This window comes from Salmo salar, chromosome 04 (assembly GCF_965601325.2).
Source record: "Salmo salar chromosome 04, fSalSal1, whole genome shotgun sequence".
Lineage (NCBI taxonomy): Eukaryota > Metazoa > Chordata > Actinopteri > Salmoniformes > Salmonidae > Salmo > Salmo salar.
The window spans coordinates 86,683,809-86,695,502 of record NC_138294.1 but is presented as its reverse complement, the minus strand read 5'-3'; the positions used below and the strand labels follow the sequence as shown (position 1 = coordinate 86,695,502).

General features: G+C 41.6%; 1 protein-coding gene across 3 annotated transcripts in view; it reads left to right on the top strand.

Moving 5' to 3' along the window:
* The first annotated feature begins 407 nt into the window (after positions 1-407).
* The window catches only part of spns3 (SPNS lysolipid transporter 3, sphingosine-1-phosphate (putative)), a 31,438-nt gene continuing 20,151 nt past the window's right edge, over positions 408-11,694 (top strand). Inside the window, exons 1-3 of one of the 3 annotated variants that reach the window (XM_014198181.3) lie at positions 408-577; positions 9,512-9,758; positions 10,901-10,966. In XM_014198181.3, the coding sequence (XP_014053656.1) occupies positions 9,530-9,758; positions 10,901-10,966 (295 nt within the window). In that variant the 5' untranslated portion in view covers positions 408-577; positions 9,512-9,529. Of the gene's footprint in view, positions 578-686; positions 706-9,511; positions 9,759-10,900; positions 10,967-11,694 lie in introns of those variants that run through there. The other 2 variants (XM_045717391.1, XM_045717392.2) reach the window with 2 other exon arrangements.

The following is an 11,694-nucleotide window of genomic DNA, read 5'->3' as shown; positions in this document are numbered from 1 at the left end:
GATATATAAAGTTAAATTAGTTAGGATATCTGGGCTGTGAAGAGGTATCCCAAATTCTGGTGTCACTTAGTGTTTGCTCCAAGTCCATTCTGTATTTTGAGGGCTTTGAAATCCTAACATTTTGAATGCACAACTAGTCCACTCGATTTATATTCTGAAGTAGCCTAAAGCATTATAAGCCAGTTGAATGACAACAGGCTTTTTTTGTACTTCAAAATGACCTTGTATTTGGCTCATGGTAATAGATCATTTTTTGAGCTGTTGGATCCAAACATTTAGTATTGTATGTAGAGTGCAGTAAGAGATAGCAATGTGTTAGTTTCCAAAGTGGCCATTGGCTTATTTTCAACATTGCATCACAGTGAAGAACTGTGTGATTGCATATGCCCAACCCAGAGGGGGCTGGCCCCTCTGCTAACTGTTAACTTAATATCCCAGCAGCATATTACCATTTGAGCCTGAGGAGGATTTCCTGCATGCTCTATGTCTCTGTCTCAGCTTTGGAGACACACACTGTGACTTCCCATCATCACTAGAAACAACATGTTCAAGATTTCAAGACTTCATTAACCAAAATGTAAGATATATTTGATTTATTTTTAATTCAGTCTGTTCGTTTGGGTTAAAGTAGCCTACTGTTGACGTTGCCATTACACTGAGTTCTACAACTGCGTTTTTGACTTGTCATGTCAAGCAAACTCAAAAGTAAGTTATATTCTAACTACAGAACCCATGTCCGTGTGTGTAGGCTATATCATGTTTAAAAAAACATACCCAGTTGCAGTGGTGTAAAGTACTTAAGTAAAAATACTTTAAAGTACTACTTAAGTAGTTATTTAGGGTATTTGTAGTTTACTATTTATATTTTTCTACAACTTTTACTTTTACTTCACTATATTCCTAAAGAAAAATAATGTACTTTTTACTCCACACATTTTCACAGACGCCCAGTAGTAGTCGTTACATTTTGAATGCTTAGCAGGACAGGAAAATGGTCCAATTCATGCAGTTATCAAGAGAATATCCCTGGTCATCCTTACTTTCTCTGATCTGGTGGACTCACTAAACACAAATGCTACGTGTTGGAGTGTGCCACTGGCTATCCGTAAAAAACAAACACAAGAAAAGTGTGCCGTCTGGTTTGCTTATTAGTATAAGGAATTTGAAATGATTTATACTTGAAATGTTACTTTTGATATTTAAGTATATTGGAGCAATTACATTTACTGTTGATAATTAAGTATATTTAAAACAAAATACTTTTAGACTTTTACTCAAGTAGTATTTTACTGGGTGACATTCACTTTTACTTGAGTCATTTTCTATTAAGGTATCTTTACTTTTACTCAAGTATGACAATTGGATACAGTTGTTGGTGTGTTTATGTCTGAACAATGCCATTGTATTGTAGTATGTTGCTCTGGGAAGAAGAAGCTGCACACATAATTACTGTATTGTTGCGATTGACCTGACAGATTCTCTCAGACTTTACTGCTACTGTTGACGTAAACGACCACTGCAGCTATCATTTTAAAAAGCATAAAAATGTGTGATTACATTGCATATGTAACACACAGTAGGATATTAGTGAACTATGTCAATATTAGTAAAATGGCAATGTATTTCATTTGCAAATCGCTGAGGTGTTGAAATAGCTGATACGTCGAGGACAACAAGATTCAAATAATGATATCTTGCCCCAGATTATTTTGAGTACCATTTTTGATTGAATCGAGTTCTAAGTACATCCTACCATTAGGCCTAACAGAGCCTTCTCTTTACATGCTCTAAATCAATAGCTTGAAACACAGAGGACATCCCATCAATCAGATCTCCTACTATATTCAGAGGTTATCATCCTAGAAAAGTCTATAACAAACAGAGGAAAGTTAAACATAAACAGTTTTGAACTCTGGCCACCATTGTTACAACATAAATTGCCTGTTTAACAACACACCTTGTGTCCTGAATGACATAGTGATGCAATTATGGTTGCTTCTTTGCCAGAAAGCCAGGTTGCGGAGGCTGGTGTATCTGTAGAACCTTGAAGCAGCCAAATACTATTGTATGTTGAGACACACTGTAGACGATTGCTAAACTTTTCTTCCTTCCTCTTCATCTAACAACCACATTTATCCGGTTTACAGCGTTTTAAAATAAGTTCCCACTATTCTGATTGGTCTGTATCACAAGGGTGATTTGCAGTGTTTCCTCAAACAAGATGAACATATTTTGGCATTGACTAAAAGTGTCCAATGACGTTTTTTGGGGCGGTGAAACATTTTATTTGTCACATGAGCCAAATACAACGGGTCTAAGCCCTTCCTAACGATGCTGAGTTAAAAAAGAATAATAAAAATAAAAATAGTAACACAAGAGAAATAAAATATACAAGAATGGAGCAACACAGGGAGTACCAGTAGTAGATGGAAAAAGTTGTGGAAAAAGTATCCAGCAAACAGGAAAGCGCTCACCCGGAGGTGGCACTCCTACTGACTGGGGACTTTAATGCAAGGAAACGTAAATCGGTCTTACCAAATTTCTATCAGCATGTTAAATGTGCAACCAGAGGGGAAAAAAACTCTGGACCATCTTTACTCCACAGACAGAGACGCATACAAACCTCTCCGTCGCCCTCCATTTGGCAAATCTGACCATAATTCTGTCCTCCTGATTCCTGCTTACAAGCGAAAATGAAAGCAGGAAGCACCAGTGACTCAATCAATAAAAAAGTGATCAGTTGAAGCAAATGGTAAGCTACAGGACTGTTTTGCTAGCACAGACTGGAATATGTTCGTCCGATGGCATTGAGGAGTACACCACATCAGTCATTGGCTTCATCAATAAGTGCATCGATGACGTCATCCCCATAGTGACCGTACGTACATACCCCAACCAGAAGCCATGGATTACAGGCAACATCCGCACTGAGCTAAAGGCTAGAGCTGCTGCTTTCAAGGAGCGGGACTCTAACCCGGAAGCTTATAAGAAATCCCGCTATGCCCGCCGACGAACCATCAAACAGGCAAAGCATCAATACAGGACTAAGATCGAGTCATACTACACCGGCTCTGACGCTCGTCGGATGTGGCAGGGCTTGCAAACCATTACAGACTACAAAGAGAAGCACAACTGAGAGCTGCCCAGTGACGCAAGCCTACCAGATGAGCTAAACTACTTCTATGCTCGCTTCGAGGCAAATAACACTGAAACATGCATGAGAGCACCAGCTGTTCTGGAAGACTGTGTGATCACGCTCTCCGCAGCCGATGTGGGTAAGACCTTTAAACAGGTCAACATTCACAAGGCCGCAGGGCCAGACAGATTACCAGGATGTGTACTCAGAGCATGCACTGACCAACTGGCAAGTCAAAATCAAATCAAATTAATTTTTATATAGCCCTTCGTACATCAGCTGATATTCTCAAAGTGCTGTACAGAAACCCAGCCTAAAACCCCAAACAGAAAGCAAAGCATGTGAAAGAAGCACGGTGGCTAGGAAAAACTCCCTAGGAAAAACTCCCTAGAAAGGCCAAAAACCTAGGAAGAAACCTAGAGAGGAACCAGGCTATGAGGGGTGGCCAGTCCTCTTCTGGCTGTGCAGGGTGGATATTATAACAGAACATAGTCAAGATGTTAAAATGTTAAAATGTTCATAAATGACCAGCATGGTCAAATAATAATAATCATAGTAGTTGTCGAGGGTGCAACAAGCACGTCCGGTGAACAGGTCAGGGTTCCATAGCCGCAGGCAGAACAGTTGAAACTGGAGCAGCAGCACGGCCAGGTGGACTGGGGACAGCAAGGAGTCATCATACCAGGTAGTCCTGAGGCATGGTCCTAGGGCTCAGGTCCTCCGAGAGAAAGACAGAAAGAGAGAAAGAGAGAATTAGAGAGAGCATATTTAAATACACACAGGACACCGGATAAGACAAGAGAAATACTCCAGATGTAACAGACTGACCCTAGCCCCCCGACACATAAACTACTGCAGCATAAATACTGGAGGCTGAGACAGGAGGGATCAGAAGACACTGTGGCCCCATCCGATGATACCCCCGGACAGGGCCAAACAGGCAGGATATAACCCCACCCACTTTGCCAAAGCACAGCCCCCACACCACTAGAGGGATGTCTCCAACCACCAACTTACCGTCCTAAGACAAGGCCGAGTATAGCCCACAACGATCTCCGCCATGGCACAACCCAAGGGGGGGGGGGGCGCCAACCCAAGTGTCTTCACTGACATTTTCAACCTCTCTCGGTCCGAGTCTGTAATACCAACATGTTTTATTAAGTAGACCACCATAGTCCCTGTGCCCAAAAACACTAAGGTAACCTGCCTAAATGACTACCGACCCGTAGCACTCACATCTGTAGCCATGAAGTTCTTCGAAAGGAAGGTAATGACTACATCAACACCATTATCCCAGAAACCTTAGACCCACTCCAATTTGCATACTGCCCTAACAGATCTACAGATGATGCCATCTCTATTGCACTCCACACTGCCCTTTCCCACCTGGACAAAAGGAACACCTATGTGAGAATGCTATTCTTTGACTCCAGCTCAGCATTCAACACCATAGTGCCCTCAAAGCTCATCAATATGCTAAGGGCCTGGGACTAAACACCTCCCTCTGCAACTGGATCCTGGACTTCCTGACAGGCCGCCCCCCAGATGGTAAGGGTAGGTAACAACACATCCGCCATGCTGATCCTCAACACGGGCCCCTCAGGGGTGCGTGCTCAGTCCCCTCCTGTACTCCCTGTTCACTCATGACTGCACGGCCAGGCATGACTCCAACACCATCATTAAGTTTGCCGATGACACAACAGTGGTAGGCCTGATCACCGGCAATGATGAGACAGCCTACAGGGAAGAGGTCAGAGACCTGGCTGTGTGGTGCAAGGACAACAACCTCTCCCTCAACGTGATCAAGAGAAAGGAGATGATTGTGGACTACAAGAAAAAGAGGACCGAGCACACCCCCATTCTCATCAACGGGGCTGTAGTGGAGCAGGTTGAGAGCTTCAAGTTCCTTGGTGTCCACATCACCAACAAACTAACATGGTCCAAGAACACCAAGACAATCGTGAAGAGGGCATGACAAAACCTATTCCCCCTCAGGAGACTGAAAAGATTTGGCATGGGTCCTCAGATCCTCAAAAGGTTCTCCAGCTGCACCATCGAGAGCATCCTGGCTGGTTGCATCACTGCCTGGTGTGGCAACTGACCACAAGGCACGACATAGGGTAGTGCGTACCGCCCAGTACATCACTGGGGCAAAGTTTCCTGCCATCCAGGACCTCTATACCAGGCGATGTCAGTCATAGACTGTTCTCTCTGCTACTGCACGGCAAGCGGTACCGGAGCACCAAGTCTAGGTCCAAGAGGCTTCTAAACAGCTTCTACCCCCAAGCCATAAGACTTCTGAACATCTAATCAAATGGCTACCCAGACTATTTGCATTGCCCCCCCATCCCATCCCCCTCCCCTCTTTTACACCGCTGCTACTCTCTGTTTATTATCTATGCATAGTCACTTTAATAACTCTACCTACATGTACATATTACCTCGATTACCTCGACTAACCGGTGTCCCCGCACATTGACTCTGTACCGGTACCCTACTGTATATAGTCTCGCTATTGTTATTTTACTGCTGCTCTTTAATTAATTGTTACTTTAATTTCTTATTCGCATTTATTTATTTTATTCATTCATAAATTGCATTGTTGGTTAGGGGCTTGTAAGTAAGCATTTCACTGTAAGGTCTACAGCTGTTGTATTCGGCACATGTGACTAATAACAAGATGTATTTGAGGATGAAGGCAGGGTCAAGTGACTAGACATCAGGATAGATAATATAATAAGGTATTTGAGGTAGATATGTACATGAAGGCAGGGTAAAGTGACTAGGCATCAGGATAAATAATAATAAGGTATTTGAGGTAGATATGTACATGAAGGCAGGGTAAAGTGTTTTTCTTGCTATACTTTATTTACTTTGCCACCATGGCATTTTTTTGTATTTACCTCCCTTATCTCACATCATTTGCTCACATTGTATATAGTCTTATTTATTTATTTTTTCTACTGCACCATTGATTGTATGTTGTTTTACTCCATGTGTAACTCTGTGTTTTTGTATGTTGTCGAACTGCTTTGCTTTATCTTGGCCAGGTCGCAATTGTAAATGAGAACTTGTTCTCAACTTGCCTAACTGGTTAAATAAAGGTGAAATAAATAAATAAAATAAAAAAAAGTGACTAGGCATCAGGATAAATAATAATAAGGTATTTGAGGTAGATATGTACACGAAGGCAGGGTAAAGTGACCAGGCATCAGGATAGATAATAATAAGGTATTTGTGGTAGATATGTACATGAAGGCAGGGTAAAGTGACTAGGCATCAGGATAGATAATAATAAGGTATTTGAGGTAGATATGTACATGAAGGCAGGGTAAAGTGACTAGACATCAGGATAGATAATAATAAGGTATTTGAGGTAGATATGTACATGAAGGCAGGGTAAAGTGACTAGACATCAGGATAGATAATAATAAGGTATTTGAGGTAGATATGTACTGTCCATGAAGGCAGGGTAAAGTGACTAGGCATCAGGATAGATAATAATAAGGTATTTGAGGTAGATATGTACATGAAGGCAGGGTAAAGTGACTAGGCATCAGGATAGATAATAATAAGGTATTTGAGGTAGATATGTACATGAAGGCAGGGTAAAGTGACTAGACATCAGGATAGATAATAATAAGGTATTTGTGGTAGATATGTACATGAAGGCAGGGTAAAGTGACTAGGCATCAGGATAGATAATAATAAGGTATTTGTGGTAGATATGTACATGAAGGCAGGGTAAAGTATCTCATAGAAGAAAGCATCATAGCGAGCTAAACAGCGCCCCTCTTTCTCTCTACATGTAAGCCATCTATCTGATACTGTCTCTGCCAAACAAGTATGACATTGTTGCTGCCCGTAGCATTGAATACAAGGAAAGCCGGTGAGAATTTGGCTTCCCTTGGCAACAACAAAAAAAGTATAAAAATGTGCCAGTCAGCATTGAGCTGAACTGAGCTCACTCAACTGTAAATGGTCCTGGCGAAAATAAAAATATGTCAAGGGAAATCCGTTTTTATTTGGCGTCTCTCCTATCAAATCGCTTTCAGAGCATACGTCATTGACAGAAACAACTTGAATTGTTACATCTCGTTGTGTTGTTGTCCTCCGGTGGCTGGCTTGCTAAAATTGTCCCTTTCCTAAATTAGCCATGGGTGGAGATAGGGATTTGGACTTGTGGTTTTACTTCATTCTCCGTACTGGTTAGTGATTATAACATGATTCTGATCCAACCATTAATTCATACATTGTTGTGCCCCTGGCCTGAGAAGATATGTACAGAAGCTTGATGTAGAAAGCTTATGTTAACTAGCTAACATTGCCCATGAATGGAAGTTAGGCTAGCGAGCAAACATGCCAAGTAGCCTTGGACAACAAAGAATAAAAGCATGTACAGTATGACAGAGTGATAGACCGTTTTGTCAACATGAAAGAGAGGAGGATGGCATTGGCGTTTCTCTACAAGCAGGGTGAGTCAACTGGCTTCGCCAGAGCACATGCCTCTTTGTCCTTCCAGTCTCCAAAGTGCCCTTTTGGGTGGGTGGTGGTGGAATTTCCCCCCAAAAGTATATCTTTTTTGCATACATTTTTTGTAATTGTTGTTTGGAACCCATTGCCCACAAGTCATTGTCAAGTTCGCCACCCCGTCCGTTGGTTGCACTGGTTGATCTGCCCTGTACAAGTCTGCCATGTATGGAGATTGCGCCGTTATCCAAACATGCATGGCTTGAGAGATGCGTTCACCGGTCGAGTGTGTGTAGCTAGCAACCTACTTTAAATATCAACAGTACTGCCACAACAGCATAACATTTGATTTCACTTGATTTACCATACATCTTCATCAATATACGGTCTGGTTGGCTGATATGCGCAGCAGAGAGATATAGAGCGTCTTTCATTTTGAGCACCTGCTCCCTGAAAGGTCTGTGCACTGCCCTCTTAAAGGCTGACCAGAGACTGCAGCCTGGTCTCATAGACTAGACGTAACATAGTAAACGTTCATGGAAGGTTACTTTAGGGTGGTTGGTTAGAGTGTATCAGACTGGTTCCATAGACTACACATAACATAGTAAACGTAATTCCGGTATACTCAAATTAGTATGATATGTTATGTATTATAAACTGGGTGGTACGAGCCCTGAATGCTGATTGGCTAAAAGCCGTGGTATATCAGGTATATTTTTACCCTTCGAATTACTTTGGTAAGTAGTTTATAATAGCAATAAGGTACCTCGGGGGTTTGTTTACATAAGGCCAATATACCACGGCTAAGGGCTGTATCCAGGCATTCCGCTTTGCATCATGCATAAGAACAGCCCTTAGCCGTGGTATATTTGTCATACACCACACCCACTTGGGCCTTATTGCTTAATTGTATGGTTACATAACACAGAAGGTTACTTAAGGAAAAAACTAAAAGTAGGGTGGTTGGTCAGACGAACATCTAGCAACCCAAAGCTGGCGAATTCGAATCTCATCACGGACATATTTAGCACTTTAGCTATTTAGCAATTTCACAGCTACTCAGTACTCACAACTTTTTAGCTACTTTGCAACTACTTAGCATGTTGGCTAACCCTTACCTTAACCCTTTAACCTAACTCCTAACCTTAACCCCTAACCCCTAGAGCTAGCTAACATTAGCGTTAGCAACCTAACTAACGTTAGCGACAACAAATTGCTATCGTAACATATTGTATGAATTGCAATTCATAACATATTGCATATCATACAAATTGTAAAGTAATCAGGGCATAATGAGAAGCCATGCCCCCCTGAATCAGTTTCCTAGATGTTGTTGTTTACTTTCTCACTCTATTTCCAGTAACTCAGTTATGACTGAGATTTCATCTTAAATGTATATTTGAGGGCCAGAGTATGGTAGACTAATTCCTCGTGGACAGATCTACTTAAACATAACTGGTACCGTAGAATTTGTCAGGAAGGAATGGGATGTGTGTGCTAATGAGCAGCATTAGTTCCGCTGTTTGGGTTTTTCCTTCACTGGTTATTTGGACAAATCATGATGTCGCAGGTGTTAGCATCTTTCGTATTTTCAGAGGGGAGGGGACATTCGGCCTGGGTTAACTGAGATTAGCTAGACTCAAACCTGTAGACGTCACATACACACTCTTGATTTTTTTACCAGTGGTATCTATGAATAAATGTCATAAAACAATAGCCTTTCTCATCACCGGAACTCTGAGGAGCATGTCACTCTTAGTCAGAGGCTGTATGTCAAACTTAAAGGTGCAATCTGCAATACATGTAGTTGTATCTATAGCTCCATATATGAATTTGGGAGTTGATACAGTTTGCCCCACCCCTCAGATTGTGTCACCCTCTTCATATGTTACCTTCCTTGTTCAGATCTCAGGGTTGGGAGCCATGGAGACGAATGGGTCAGTGATGTCTCTGCCGGATGGAGAGAAGACTCGTCTGAGTTCAGTTTCCAATGAAACTTCCACACGCTACGGTTCCATAGCTGACAGCCTTCCTACTGATGAACCATCCACAGTGGAGACAACAGTCCTCTCTCCACGACGCTCCTATATAACAGTAGCTGTGCTCTGTTATGTCAACTTAATCAATTACATGGACCGATACACAATCGCAGGTGAGAGTCTTTCAGCACTTCCCTTGAAAATAGCTAACACCTTCAGTCAAGCTTGCAAAATCCCCTTTTTGTGGTGGCACTGGCCACTTTTCAGTCAAGCGCTTGCACAACGGCACATCAGGGATTCGAGCCAGCAACCTTTCACTTACTGACCAAAACGCTCATAACTGCTAAGTTTCCTGCCACTAACCTACATCAAGCTTGTGACTCTATAAACTTGTTGGATGCATTTGCAGTTTGTTTTGTTTTAGATAATACATTGGCATTTCCAGTGGCGATTTTAGCATGTAAATCTTGGTGGGGCAAAAAAATGTAATAAAGTGGGATGCATGCCAGCAAAGCCACTACACAACACAACACAACACTGAACATTAATTGCACTACAATGGTGACAAACGGTGCCCACAAACTGTTAGGGCCTACATAAAGCTGTCCCAACAGCAGTCCCAACATCTTACTACTGCTACACCTGGCTGTCAGCGGAGCCTTGTCTGGCAGTGAAACAGTTAATTCAGCCTCATTTACTGCCTTTTAAAAAAACATAGCTGATATGGCTGAACAAATGTGGTTTCTAATGACAATTGAGATGTACAAACTCTGGCATAAGGGGACGACAAGCGGATAAGAGGCCATCTGTAATTTCGATTAAGACATTAATGAGCGAGCTAGGACAGACGTAGTCAATATAACTATTTGTTTAGTGCTTTTGAAATGTACAGCAACAGAATTCAGAAAATGGTCCGTTCTTACAGTGTTCTCCCTGTACACCAAGTCAGAACCGTAGGATAAATAAAGGGGGCTTATACGCAGACAATGAAAGCTCTTAAAAAATTAAATGATTACATTTCTCTAAAACAGGTTATAGGCTACATGTGCACCACCAAGTCAGAACAGTAGGTGAAATTAAGAGGGGTAAATAGACCAAATTATTAGAGAACATTACCAACACCTAAGCTCCTTATTTTCCGCTGGCTGCTCCACCATCACAAAAAGCACTGAGCTAGGCTGAAACACCTGCATTTTGGAGCTGCCTCACCCGACCTGAATGACGGGTCGCCACTGGGCATTTATGATGCTGATAAGTATTGGAGGGTCCCTTTTGTACTAACTAATGCAATACTGTTTCTCTTTTTTTCTCACAGGGGTCCTTCTCAGTATCCAGAAGTTCTTTGATATAACTGACAGCACATCTGGACTACTACAGACAGGTATATGATGATTCAAATTTACATTCACTTCACACCCTTTTCTGTTAATGTGTTTACAACCACAACCGCATTATGCTGAGGGTGCAGACTACAGATACCCTCACATTACAGGAAGACAGGAAGAAAATAGATCAACGATTACTTCACTTCCTGTGCAATATGCATTGATACCAACTCAGATTATCTGATTTTACAGTGCCTTCAGAAACTATTCACACGACTTGACTTTCTCCACATGTTGTTGTGTTACAACTTGAATTTAAAATGGATTACATTGAGATGTTTTGGTTACTGGCCTACACAAAATACCCTATCATATCAAAGTGTACATTTTTACAAATTAATTAAAAATGAAAAACTGAAATGTCTTGAGTCAATAAATATTCCACCCCTTTGTTATGGCAAGCATAAATAAGTTCTAGAGTAAAAATGTACGTAACAACTCACATAATAAGTTGCATGGACTCATAATACAGTGCCTTGCAAAAGTAATCATCCCCCTTTGCATTTTTTTGTTGTTGTTGCATTTCAACCTGTAATTTAAATAGATTTTTATTTGGACTTCATGTGGACATACACAAAATAGTCCAAATTGGTGATGTGAAATGGGAAGATTACTTACACACATTATCTTTCACATGATCTCAGTATATATACACCTGTTCTGAAAGGCCCCAGAGTCTGCAACACCACTAAGCAAGGGGCACCACCAAGCAGCGGCACCATGA